The sequence below is a fragment of the Chionomys nivalis genome, chromosome 1 (genome assembly GCF_950005125.1).
Source record: "Chionomys nivalis chromosome 1, mChiNiv1.1, whole genome shotgun sequence".
Taxonomy (NCBI): Eukaryota; Metazoa; Chordata; class Mammalia; order Rodentia; family Cricetidae; genus Chionomys; species Chionomys nivalis.
In genome coordinates this window covers 133,637,280-133,651,607 of record NC_080086.1, presented here as the reverse complement: position 1 = coordinate 133,651,607, position 14,328 = coordinate 133,637,280, and the positions used below count along the sequence as shown (strand labels likewise).

The 14,328-nt window shown below is 45.7% G+C and overlaps 1 protein-coding gene across 1 annotated transcript in view; it reads right to left on the bottom strand.

The window, feature by feature from the left end:
• Alk (ALK receptor tyrosine kinase) overlaps positions 1 to 13,105 on the bottom strand; it is a 722,226-nt gene extending 709,121 nt beyond the window's left edge. Inside the window, exon 1 of the mRNA XM_057785256.1 lies at positions 11,500 to 13,105. Within this exon, the coding sequence (XP_057641239.1) occupies positions 11,500 to 12,178 (679 nt within the window). The 5' untranslated portion in view covers positions 12,179 to 13,105. The remainder of the gene's footprint in view (positions 1 to 11,499) is intronic.
• Between the last annotated feature and the right edge of the window lie 1,223 nt (positions 13,106 to 14,328).

The window sequence follows — 14,328 nt, the reverse complement described above, 5'->3', positions numbered from 1 at the left end:
CTGGCTTTAAGGAGAAATCTTGAGAATGATGGTAAACTTGGTCATTCTGAATGAACTGGCCTCTGCTTCCAGTCCCTCCGAGTGGCAACTCTACAGATAAACTCAAAGTAAAGGCTCTTAGAGAAGGGCTGAGGTTCCACACCTGTCTCAGAACAAACAGCAGAACATTCTGAATCTCAGGAATACATTCAATACTGGTGAGACACTATGGTGATATAACCACTTTGAAAACAAGTTGGCAGATGTGTTTTTATAAAGTTGAACATATGAACATAAATTTACCATGTGCTCCAACAACTCAGCAATAGATGGGAAAGAAGTGACAGCATACAGCCACAAAATCACTTGTACATAAAATATTCATGATAGTTGTATTCATGAGAGCTCCAGACAGGAGATGTCTGTCAAGTGATTCCTGGGATAAACCCGCCACTGTATGCTCTTACAATGGAATACTATTCAGTAATGAAAAGAAACAAGCCACTAACACATAAAAAAGGCATATAATAAGCTAAATCTTTGAAGTAAAAGATGATGAACTCCACAGATATAGGCTGTAAATGGGAACCTCTAGGATACACTTAAACTACTGAGGACAGAAATCAATTCAGAAGTTTCTTGGAGCAGAAAGAATGCAAGGCCATTTGCAAACGCAGAGGTGGGGGTGGGGTAAATCTGGAAGGAATTAAGGGAAGGAGTTGAGGGTGAATAGGATCAATTAGCATGCCATAAAACTCTCAAATAATTAATTTTTTTTTTATTTTGAAAACTGGTCTACCAAGACCTTTAAGGATTAAAATGTTATAGATCCTAATTAGGATGGTAATTCCGCGTGTGTGTTTCTCAAACAAATTCAACTGCACAGTTAAAAAGGCACATTTGTATTTGTGACTTACACCTCAGTAAAGCTAGAGACAATCATCATGGTATGTTCTACACCCTCGATTTGGAGTGCAGATCTTGACACCTGGTCAGAATCCTTCCAGGACAGAAACAGCTCTAAGTTCCTTCTCCCCGCTCTGCTCACCACTCTACATCAGCCATCGCTTTGATCGTTTCCTGTGTCCAGGCATCCTTGTGTCCAGAAAGTGATTCCTGACCCCTGTTTTCCTGATTTGCCTCTTGCACACCCCTCTCTCAGTTTTCTCACTCATGTTTCTCTCATTCTCAGCCATTTTGGTCTTTGTCTTCTCTTGTAAATATGATCATATTTATACCCAATGTTTTCTGTCTCATCGACTATAAAACCAAAGAATTTGCAAAATCACATACTGACTAAATGGTTTGTTTTATTTGTTAATGTTCCAATTAAGCATAAAAATCTTTTTTGGTTTTCTTTTGTGCTATACATTTTTCTCCACTCCCCTCCCTTTCTCCCCATTTCCCTTCTACCCTCTCCCATGATCCCCACTCCTCCAATTTAATCAGATCTTGTCTTTTTCTGCTTCCCATGTAGATTAGATCCATGTAAGTCTCTCTTAGAGTCCTCTTTGCTATCTAGGTTCTCTGGGATTGTGGACTGTAGGCTGTTTTTTCTTTGTTTTGTGTCTAAAAGTCACTTATGAGTGAGTATTTATTATATTTATCTTTTGGAGTCTAGGTTACCTCACTCAATATGATGTTTTCTAGCTCCATCTATTTACCTGCAAATTTCAAGATGTCATTATTTTTTTTCTGCTCTGTAGTACTCCATTGTATAAATGTACCACATCTTCTTTATCCATTCTTTGTTGAGAGGCATTTAGGTTGTTTCCAGGTGCTGGCTATGACAAACAATGTTACTATGACCATAGCTGAGCACATGTCATAGCATCTTTTGGGTATATACCCAAAAGTGGTATTGCTCAGTCATGAGGTAGATTATTTCTTAATTTTCTGAGAATTAACCACACTGGTTTCCAAAGTAGCTGTACCACCTTGCACTCCCACCTTACATCCTCTCCAGCATAAGTTGTCATCTGTGTTTTTGATCTTGGCCATTCTTACAGGTATAAGATGGAATCTAAGAGTTGTTTTGATTTGAATTTCTCTGATGGCAAAGGATGTTGAACATTTCCTTAAGTGTCTTTCAGCCATTTTAAATTAATATTTTGAGAGAACTCTATTTAGGTCTGTACCCCATTTTTTATTGGATTATTTGTTCTTTTGATGACCAATTTCTTGAGTTCTTTGTATATTTTGGAGATCAGCCCTTAGTCCAATGTGGGGTTGGTGAGGATCTTTTTCTATTTTGTAGGCTGCCTTTTTGTCTTGTTGACCATGCCCTTTGCTTTACAGAAGCTTTTCAGTTTCAGGAGGTCCCATTTATTAATTGTTTCTCTCAGTGTCTGTGCTAGAGGAGTTATACTTAGCAAGTGGTCTCCTGTGCCAATGCGTTTAAGTGTACCTCCCACTTTCTCTTCTATGAGGTTCAGGGTGGCTGGCTTTATGTTTAGGTCTTTGATCCATTTGGACTTGAGGTTGTGCGTGGTAATAGATATGGATCTATTTTCATTCTTCTACATGTTGATATCCAGTTATGCCAGCACCATTTGTGAAATAAGGCATATGAATCTTATTGAAAGCTATTTTATTTATAAGTGGAATTATTTATAGAAATGGTTACCTCTATGAGCTAACAGCCTCCCCATTAAAGATATCGCTTCCCTACTTCAGGTAGCATCTTTGAAATGAGCATGGCCATGAAGGGAAGAAACACAATTAAGAGCCAAAGAAAGGACTAACATTTGTGAGATATAACTCTTCATGGGGACCGTTTCTATAAGCTGTGCATTATAAAATTCTCACAATAATCCTGGAAGTAGCTATTATTTTTATCACTTTACAGAGAAAAGACTAAAGTATACAGAGAGGAAAATAAATAGAATTGGTCCAATACGTGATAAAGAAGATCTCCCACCCCAGACCTGTGGTATAGTCTACATTTTATTTGTGAGAGATTACTTGATACCTGAGACTCCTGCAGAGACAACACCATGGAAGGGAAAAAATAAATAATATTTTCATTCATAGAAATACAACAGAAAGAAAGAAAGATGGAAGAAAGAAAGAAAGAAAGAAAGAAAGAAAGAAAGAAAGAAAGAACATTGTGAGCAGATGTGGAAACATATCTCCATGACAACAGCACTCAGGAGGCTGAAGCAGGAAAATCACAAGTTAAAAGTCGGCCTGGACTACATAGTGAGTTATGGCCAGCTTGACATACAGTGAGACTCCATCTCAAAATGCAAACCAAGAAAAGCAGAGGAGAACATTTTTAACAATATGGGTGAATCTTAGAAAAATCGTATTCAGTAAAAGAAGGCAGATACAGAAAGGACAAAAGGCATCTCAGATTTTTTGCCTCTTATGATAAAATGCCCTGACAACAGCAATGTAGCTGAGGAATGGTTTGGTTTTGCCCACACTGGTGGTGCATCCATCATGAGGAAGTCAGGCTGGTAGGCATTTGAAGCAGCTGTTCACATCACATCCACAATGCAGAGGCAGAGATGGACAAAGGCATGCTCAGTTCACTGTCTCTGTTTTGTGCAGTCCAAGATCCCATGCCCAGGCATTGGTTCCACCCATAGTTAAGATGGGACTCTCAGTTCAACTAATATAATCTAGAAAATTTCCCACATGGATGCCAAGAGGACCATCTCCCCCAGGTGATTCTAGAGTCTGGAAGTGTTCATTAAACACTAACCATCATATGTGGCATGAGACCATCTGTGTAAAGTTCAAGAATCGTCACAGCCATTTGAAGACATGGATCAGGAAAAAAACTTTACTTTGGGTGGAGAGTGGGTATGGTTGAAACAGGATCCTAGAGAACTTTCTTGATGCCAGGGATTTTCTGTCTTTATCAGGAGGAGTGATTCATTCATATGCCGATTATCAATCACTACACAAGGCTTATACTCTCAAGAGATATTTTTCACATCCCTGTGCTTTAAAAAAAATCTCTATTATTTAAAGGAAGACTCTTACATCTCTTATCACACAATAAAGTCTGGAACTTGGAAGGACTTCAGTACAGGGCCACTGTTCTGAGAAACCCTGGGCAGGGGACACAGAACCTCTGCAAGGATGTGAGGATGGCATGCTGATGACCAAACCCAAACCTGACTCAAAATCTTAGACCCTGTACTGCTGCTCCTAATGTCGGGGCTTGGTTAAAACCATGGTTGAGGAAGTAGGAACTTAGCATTTAAAAACATCTGGGGCTGGAGAGGTGGCTCAGAGGTTAAGAGCACTGGCTGCTCTTCCAGAGGTGCTAAGTTCAATTCCCAGCAACAACATGGTGGCTAACAACAATCTGTAATGAGATCTGGTGCCCTCTTCTGGCACACAGCCATACATGCAGGCAGAGTACTGTATACATAAATAAATCCTAAAAAAAAATCTGATAGTCCCATTTTTTCATTGTCTCTTGATCCAATCTGGAGTGTTTCACACATCACATTTGATGTTTATAATGACCCCATGAGGTAGTGGAGACCTCATGATACCTTCCCTAAAGACCTAAAGGACCAGCAATCTTAAATAAATTGCACAGGACTTCGAATTTAATTACTCATGAATACCATAACAGGCTCTAGGTCCTCTGGCTTCTATTGGAGAGTTCTCTCCATCACAGAACACTATCTTTAATTATGTAGGCTGATAATGTGGAAAAGTTTACAAAAGAGCCTTGTCTATGCCTACCTTCATGAACCCATGTTCCAAGAAAAACTCAGTTTAAAAAAAAAAAGAAAGAAAGAAAAGAAGAGTTGTTGGCTTAAATTACCTTCTAGTTTTTTCTGGCTAACTGCCTGAATCCCCTAAGCTTGCCCGTACGTTCTGTATCCTCTGCGCTCACGCTATTTTCACTCGTCCCCTTTAGCCTTTCCTTTGCTCTAAGGGGTTCTCCCACCGACCTCCATAGACCGGCTGTTGCTTAGCCAGGAAGGCAGGGAGCAAAGGCAAAGACTTAATTAGACAAGTGTTTGGGTGGATCTGTCCTAAGGGAGCCCTCCTGTCCCGTCCTGAAATCTCAGGCTTTCTAAAATATGTACATGATATCACCCAGTGAATCTGACAGAATTTTCCTGGGTGAGGACCCAGGCTCAGAACAGTCAGCTGGAAAGTCATCAAAATTTTCTGAAGGGGGGAAAAATGATTTTGAGAAATACAGCTCACCGAAAAAGTTCCTGAGGGATTCTTCCCACCCCTCATTGTCTCAGCACCAGGCCAGCAGTTCACTTCAGTTCCTCTTCTGTATTAGTGACCCTCCTCATCATAACAAAAACAACTTAGGGAAGGGAGGGGTTCAGTGCAGCTTGTAGTGCATGGTCTGAGGGTGTGGTCCTCAGAAAAGTCATGACAACGGAAGCTTTGGGCAGCTGGTTATATTCTAGCTACAGCCAGGAATAAAGATCATAGGCATGGGTATCTTCTAAGGTGATGACTCAGTCATGGTCCATGAAAACCATCACCTACCAGATGTCACCTAGCTACTGAATAGACTTTTAAAGGCTGTGCTGTTTACCTAAGAAAGCTTACCTGAAACCCTGGGTTATAGGCACCCATGGGATCCCAAAGGTTTAGCTGCTCTTGATGTGCTCAGGTCTAGTAACCAATTGGTTCTTTACATCTCTTCCCATCCTCCCCACTCATGGGTGCGAAAGCTGAGGCAGACAATGGACGAGAAGAGCACAGCTCCAGCTAATGAGAACAAGAGATATGCCTGAGACCAGGGGTCCTTCGCCCCTCTGGACATGTCAGGGCACCAACTGGACAGGTGACTCTCAGTTAAGGGACATCTGCACTAGGAAACTGCTGTTCTGTGAGATCGCGGGTCTCGCTCATTTCTAGGAGTGCTCTCATGCTTTCTTAAAGTTAAGGCCAAGATGTTTCTGTAGAACAAATAATCAGGCTGTGAATGTGCTTGGACTGAATCCAAGGTCCAAGGAGCTCTTACAGAACACACGTTGCTGAAAACGAGGGGCACCCCCAACCTGATCTTTCTTCTCTTCTAAAGGGGCAGAGTTTGGGTGGGGCAACAGAAGCTACCATGATGGCCACTCTTTTCTGGTCTCTTGCCTCTCTGGGAAGTCAGAAGTTCATCGCAGGAGAACCTACAGTGTCATCAGGATCATCACACATGGCCACACATGGGGGTTACATGGCTCCAAGTAGCACCATTCAGACAAGCACCAAAGCATGCGGATCCTCAGAGTAGATCACCAGATGCTGGAGGGATGCCGCTGTGAGGAAAACTGTGACTCATATTGATGGAATACTCTATAACTCATCTGCCATGAGGCTAAGGTCTCACATGCATCATCCAATTTAATCTCTAGAGTAATACCCTGAATTGTCACCTCCTACCTTTAGAATCACATAGAAACGATCGCCAGTGTCACACTTTTAGAATGAGGAAAGCGAGTTTCAGATTTTCAGGTACGTCTCCAAGTAATGGCTATTGACCACCAAATATTTACTGCCTGGCTTTGGACAAGCACAATGCACTGTTCTACATGTCTTCCTAGTTTATAACATGCACTAGACATGAGATGATGTCTTGATTTGAAGACTGGGAAAGTGTGGCTCTAGTCAGCACCTAGTACAGTATCTAAGATCCCATAGCCTCTCACCATGTAGACTCAAGTTTCCAGGCCTACGGCTTTGTACTTACATGACCTTGAAAGTGTGTCACCAAGCGTCTGGATTCCAGTCAGTCCGTTAACAAAATAGAGCAGTTACTTTTCCTGCCTACTGTGCAATTAATAAAAATAATAATAACTGTTGAAGTGATTTATGAGTCGTAAAGTCTCAAACAACTAGACGAGAATATTAACAGCAGTTATAATGGAAGGAGAACCGTCCTTTACCAGGCTGGGCAAATTCCCATAAAATGAGGTCACCAGTCAGCAACCTTTAAAGGTGGGAGAGCACTAAGAATTTCTGCCAATGCATTTCTTACTCTCTCCCTATATGTGCAGGTCAGTCGCTCTCGCCCTTCAACTGACCAGCATCCGTCTAAACATGTTCACTATCAAAGATAGCATTCCCTCTGATTCCTGCATATGAACCTCTCCTAAGTATTCTCTCTCCCTCTCTCCACCCCTCTCTCATTGTAATTTGAAGACTGTTCAAAAATTCACTTGATTTTGAAGACATGGCTCAGTGGTTGCAAGACCAGCAGCTCTTCCAGAGGACCAGGGTTCAAATCCCAGCGCCAAGTTCACAACAGTCTGTAACTCCAGCCCCACGAAATCTGACTTCCTTTCCTTGCCTCTTGTGTGTACATGGTAAACAGACAACACAGGCAGGTAAAACATCCACACACAAAAAATTAAATAGTTTTTAATCCATTGGAAACATCTTAAAGAATTTTGAAGTAGCCAGTAGAGGTTTACTCAACCTAGAGCTGATCTCATTTTTTTAAAACCCTGGTCACCTTCTACCTTTTCCAATGACTCAGCCCATGCTGACATACACCTATGGATATGCCTTGGACACCTAATCCTCTGGTGAATGGGCCTTCCCCCAGTGCACCACCAGACTATCCCCCAGAGAAAAGCTTTAATGTGGGAACTGAGGAAAAAAAGATTTATTTACTCAAATCTTGTAAAAGTTTCCCAATTTTAAAGATACTCTTGTGATTCTTTTCCCCCTGGAAACACCAGTACTCAAAAAGCTCCCAGGAAAGAGAGCTGGAAAGATCATGATTCCTGCAACTGACCCGGCCCTCCTTCCCACTGTGGCTTCTCAACATCAGAACTTATTAATTACAAACGTTGTGGCTTGTCTGGCCCACATCTCACCTGACTCCCCTTGCTCCCTTGGGATTCCATTCCACAGTCAGAGGACTCTCTATTTCAGAAAATAAGATTTCTAGATGTATAACCTAGAGTTGTCTTCTGGAAGGCCCATCCTATTACTTCTAAAGGCTACACTAAATAACTCCCGATCCTCACTGACAGTCGCTCTCTTCAGAGATTTGTAGATTGTTACCATGGCTTTCCCTTCATTGCCATTTAACCTAGCCATATATATTTAATTCTTTTCATCTTTCATCATAAATCATCCCTTTGGCTCTTAAATCAGTGCTCTGCTCTTCTTTGGACTGGTTCCAATTCTCCCAATTCACCTCAAATAACTGATATCCCTCCTGGGAGCTCCAATTTCCTCTCGATCTTCCTTTACTCTCTCTGCCCCTTTCAGAAGTGAAATGAGAATGGATAGACAGATCAAGGGTCATGTGTACTGCACTGCATGCATCTACTCTAAACTGCCCACATTCCTCTGTGGTACATGTAATGTCCCAGGCTGTGTCTCTCCTTTCCTGAAGTGGGTATGGGAAATGTCTAGTAAACAGACCCTTCTATCCCGCAACACTCTCTACAGCTCTGTTTTGAGATCACAGAAGCTGATCTCAAAGCACCTGCAAGCCAGGATGGAAGCCAGAGCTGTGTGGGTAATGTGCTAGCATCCAAGCAGACCTCTTTGGGAGCTTTGGACTGTTCTGGATAGTACATCACCATTCACAGAATCCCAGCAACTGCCTCTGTGAATGCGTTCTCCCAGAAACTGCTTCAGGCATTGATCCCGTTTATGAATTCACAGTAATCCACAAAGAAAAACCACAATCATGTCATTCATTACAAAGACTCTCAAACATCCTTTTGTCCTCTCAGGCAGCCCAAACCACAAGCAATACAATGAATGGTTTAGCTTTGTCCTTACTGGGTTCTTTTCCATTTTATCACCTCCCTAGACATGGTCCTGCTTAAGTTTAGGAAACTATCTTCAGTCTATGACAAGCGGGTTCCTGCAGAACGCTAACAACAAGGGGTGACAGAACAACATCCCCCCACACATAGACCCATCAGCACCATTGCTCCTCTCTAGGCAGGACCACAGGCCCCTCTTTAATCAAAGATCCTATGTCACAAAAGAGTAAATGTCCCATTCTATAAATAAGAGCCCATATAAAAATAATAAACTCATCTATTCCATCCAACAAGAGAAGTAGAAAGATCAACCCCAGTAGCGGAATGTAAACCAGAATTTCCACACAAAATGATGAATAGGGCCACAGTGGTGAGTGCTGCCCCCAACACAGAATGTGGTGTTTGCATGAGGATATGCCCACCTCACGGGAAGGTCTGCAGTGGAGTCTGTGTCTGGGGGTGTGGGGAGGCTGCGAGGTGAGGCAAGAGGCTAGTCCTGCGTGGCTAGCTGCCTAACTGCAGATAGTATATGTCCTCAGAGACAAGAGAGGCCATCCTGTTCAAGTGTGAGCACAAGGCCTGAAGTGCTTTTGAATAAGCTGTCTGTCTCTCTGGAGGTCACAGGGAGCTCATCCAGTTACACTTAGTGTCTTATTTGATCCCATCAATAACCATTCGATCTCAATCCTGCCGAAAAATGCTTGGCCAAAAGTTCTAGTCTTTTAATGGCAGAATCCTGGCTCTTTCTGAAGCCAGCACTTCTATATGTGTCAAATGATGCATAAGTGTTGGCCCCGCTGCCAAATGGACTGCACTCCAGAGGGAGGGCTTGGAATGCTCACTGCTTCCCTGCAGCCAGTAGCAGAGCAGCTCTTGAGAGACACTCCTTCTGCATGAAGCTTCCCCCGAGCATGGTTTGATTTCACATAGGGCTCGACTACAATAGGATGCTCTTTGGATGCATTATGTGACTCAAGACATCCACGGACAGTTTCTTTGCAGCCTGTCTGAAGTTGGCAGGTTCAGGGCTGGAAAGCGACCCCCTTTTGCCTGTCGTCAACGTGTGACAACAGTTGATAGACTGCTGGGCGTATGGTCACGTCACAAGAGGTGATGAGGAAGCTCCAGCAATCTCAGACAGGAAAGGGGGAGAAAATTGTCTTCCCAGAGAGTCATTTCTACATCCGTTACAGAAGCGTTGGACACTAAAAGAGAATGCTGCATACATAAACCACAGAAGCCACAAAGCCATTAAAGCCCAGCTGTTCTTCACAAAAGTGTCCTTAGTGGGACAACAGTTTCATTCTCTCCTCTCATTTCACTGAAGGCCCTGCCAAGCTCATCAGAACCTGCCTTTCACCAGGCACAATACAAATCCCAGCCCTGATCATAAGGGGTTGTTTTAAGGGGTGCCGAAGCCACTAATGCCAGTGCCGAAATGCAGATCCGCCCTCTGTTTTCCTTGAGGACCACATGCCAGTACAGTTTCTGTGCAGTGACAGGGGACCCTCAGCTTCTTGGACGCTCTGCTGCAGGAGAGTACTGAGTGTAAGTGGGCGTGGTGTGCGTGTGTGTTAGCATGGGAGAAGTTGTACATCTACAATGAACCCCGTTCAATGCTTTCCATCCAATTAATACTAAACATTAGTAACCAGTGGAGCATAAGAACTTCATTTATTTCTGAGAGTGAGAATGATAGAAAGGAAGCTAGTTTTGCTCAATAGAATCAGTGTGGGCTTCTTTTTAAAAAACCACGATTTCTCTTTCTGTGATTTTCTCATTCATTTACATTGTATATTCGATTCATTCACAAGTCCTTCCCCCATGGTCTCAAGAGAGAAACATTCATTCAAAACCTCTGGTTTGCCATTCAAAAAATACTAGTGGAAGAGTTAGAAGTGCTTGCACACACAGCCTTAACTTGATAAATGTGGGAAGAAATGGGGGAGTAAATGAAACAGAAACCTCATTCCAGGAGCCTCCAGCAGACTGATCTGCAGGGAAACTGGCCCGCCAGAGACTATCATCAGGAGCAGCTGCTACATCCATGCAGGCTGAGACTCCCAGAGAAGACGGAGGGAGTGGGGAGGACAGCAGTGACGACAGTTATTGCTTCTCCCCCAGATCAAGGCAACCTTATCGGTTTTCATCCCTTTCTTCACAACTCTCCTGCCCCTTGTTCCCAGGTTCCCCTGGGACTTTTCCAGGACATCTGGGAAGAGTGAGATTCTGAGAGGGCAGAACAGAGTGGGGACAGGAGTCCAGAATGAATAACTAAGGAAGAGGGAACCTCTGGGCTAGCCAGTACTGGGGAGGAGGGCCAGGGCCAGGTGGTTGGCTGAGACTCAATATAAAGAGGAATTCTATATTCTCTGGGAAACTCTAGCAATTCCCCAAATAGGTGGTGGCCTATGAAAGGAACAAGAGTCTGAAAGAAAGGGAGATAGTTTGAAGCCCCACACTAACTAGGAGTTTAGGAGTTATGGGAGAGGGGGGCATTTCAGCCATTCTCAGAGCCCAGGACGGAGGGCATCCAATTATGATACAACTAAATCATGTGTAAGTCGGGGGAAGGCGTTCTGCCAACACTGAGAAACTTTTCTCCCAACTTAGTTACTAAAGAGGGAAGACGGCTCTATTGGGAATTGACTATGTTCAAACAAACAGTGAGAAACTGTGGGTATAGTTTCAAGAATGATGAAAAAAGCCTAAGAAGCACAAGGGTTCTTTAATAGTGGCTACAAGTTGGTGTAACTAAAAATGCAAATCCCAACACACTCTAGTGGGAGCTGCTCACCGGTCCCGAAGATCTGGAAGAGAAGGCGGGGCTGGGAGGCTCGGATCGCGGTGGATAGCCTTCCCTCCCTGCCCACTTCCGATGCCTTCTTTTCGGGCATCAGGCGGATCCTCAGCCGCCCCTCTCCATGGCGAATCCACCAGCTGAACAGTTCGCTGAGGTTGAACCGGAGTATCCCCACAGCCGTGGCCTCCTCTGGCGGTCCGATGCAGCCTTCAAGGATCGCCTCTTCGCCCAGCTCCAGCACCAGCTGTTTGGCTCGCCTGAGCTTGCGCACAGAGCCTCCCTTCAGCACCCTGGACAGCGTCGATCCCACCTCGGGACTAGGCGAACTGATTTCTGCCCAGGAGACCCCAGACGGTGGCCCCAGCAGCCTGAGTAGAGGGGCACAGTCCAGAGCTAGTGATCCCCGCGCCTCCAGCCCACCAGCCCCGGGTTCCGAGGGGGACGGCGGCTGCGGCAGCAGTAGGTCTCGGGCATAGACACGGAAGAGAGAGGGCACCACGAAGTCCACCGCTAGACTCTTCCTCTGCAGACGCGAGTAGCTGAGTGGCTCCCGGGGCTGCAGAGGCGGCCCTGAGGCCGGGGAACCCGCCTGCTGATCTGATGCAGCTCCCGAGTCCAAGGCTGCTGCCGAAAGCAGCAGCAGCAACAGCCACAGGAGCCCAAGGGCTCCCATCCCGCTGGAGGACTAGAGTTTATATTAGTCTCCCTTTCCTTGCTAGTCCAGCCTCACTCGCCCTTCACTCTCTCCAAGACAGGAAAGGGTTCCAAACAGTCCTTAGTCCTGAAAGGTTCCTTCCTCTTGATCTCAGGGATTGTGAATAAGCTCGATTCTTCTGCTTTTCCAAGCTGTAAGCAGGCAAGAAGGGTTCTCAGCAAAACCGATCTGGAAGTCAGGGGCGAGTCCGGAGACCATGAGACACCCTGGGCTCAACAGCTGGACCCTGAGCCTCTTCGCAGCTGCTCGGAGTGCTGCGCCCCTGTTTGTAGTGGCCTTCACTCAGGGACCAGAGAAACTACTACCATTGAAGGGAGGAGGCAATTAGTTACCGTTCTAGGAGCCCTCGGCGACCGGAGCTCTCCTCGCAGCCTCCAATCTTCCGCAACTTTCCAGGCTGAGAACCCTGGCTCCGGGCTGGTCACTGTCTTGCCCACGTCCTCCGCTCCTGTCACCTCCTCCGCTCTCCTTCCCTAGGAAGGTCTAGGGAAGGACCATCGGAGGGGGCTGCTTTCTAGCGCCCCCTCAAGTGACCTCCGCTGCAGGAAGTCTTTGGATCACCCTGCACGCTGAACTTCTGGGCGTGAACGCAAGCTCTGCGTTGAGGAGAGGAGGCTCCGGCTCCCTCCCCGTAAGTTTGCAGCGTCCTTGCTGTCGCCAACGTCTTGGCTCCTGGGAGTTCACTTCCCAAGCACCAGAGCAGCCCCGGCAACAGCCAAGGAGTGAAAGCGTTTCGCGCAGGGGAGCCCACAATCTAGCCCCCCTCCTCACCTACCAGCAGCGCCCGCGGTTTTGTTAACTGGCCAGGGGGCGGCCGGAAGGAGTCTCGCTGCCCTGAGACCCCCTGGACAGAAGCAGCGGGAGGTGCCAGCTGCCGCTGCCGCTGCCGCCCCCAGAGCCGCTGGATCGCATCTGCCTGGGCGCCCGCCACTTGCAGCTGGCAGAGCCGCGAGCGCGCGCCGACAGGGGGCGGGGCCTCGGCGAGGGCGGGACTCCTGAGTGAACTCCGCTCAGCAGCCCAGCCCACAGAGGCCGGCCCCACCCCCTCCCTGGTCTGCCAACCAATGGTGCTGCGAGATCCGCTCCTATGCAAATCTGCAGAGGCCTCAGTATTCATTGAGAAAAGCACCAAACCCGCCCCGCCTCCCGCTGTTGGTTCTGAGTCCTTCCTCTGGATTGTCTGCCCTATTTCTCCGCTGTGTGAGCAAGAGAGTATTTTGGACAAATGGGAAGACTGGAAGTGATTTTTGCAACCAAGCTCTCTCTCTAATTATGCATTTAACAGATTAAACGTGTTCGACTTCAGAAGAGCATATTCCGCAATAAAACTGGAGGCAAAGGAGGGGGCAGGGATAGCGTCACCCTGCAATATCCAAGAGCAGCTTTACTTGGGGCCGTGAAAGGGAACCTTCTGCCTCAACACTTACGTTGTTTAAAAGCATTCCTGAGAGTCTGATACTCCGAAATCTCCGAGCTGTTCTTCAGCCATACCAAATGCCATTCAGACCTGTCAGCCACTTCATTTTCTCAGAAAGGTGTCTGAACAGGTTTTCAGGATAAATTTGCGGTGCCAGAGATGGAACCTAGAGCTTTCTGCAAGACAGGCAAACGTTCTACTGTTGAGTCAAACACGCTAGTGTGCGACCCTTTGTTTATTCATTATTTTAGCTTTTTGAAATAAGAGATTTTCTGTAGCCCAGACTGGATTTGAACTCACTACGTTGCCTAGACTGACGGAAAACTCTTGGCAATCGTCCTGTCTCAGTCTCCCAAGTGTTGAGGTTGCAAGTGTAAGCCACCACATCTAAGACAATATTTTTTATTTCAATTCTGGGTCATAGATGACAAGAGACTCCCAAGCCAATACTCATGCCCTCTTGCCTGCTACTCTGTCCTATGCTTTCATGAATAGCAGGCCAGAGGATGTGGGTGTGACCCAGTGAAAGACGCAAGTGTGGGACAGCTGTGCACAGATTCCAAGCCTTTTATTTACTCACTTAAAATGCTTGGGTTCTCCCTCCAGTCTCCTCTCCTTTCAGACAATGGCTGTGTTTCAAGAGAAGATCCATCAAATGCTCCTATAAGACCAATCTTTAGTTCACACAAAT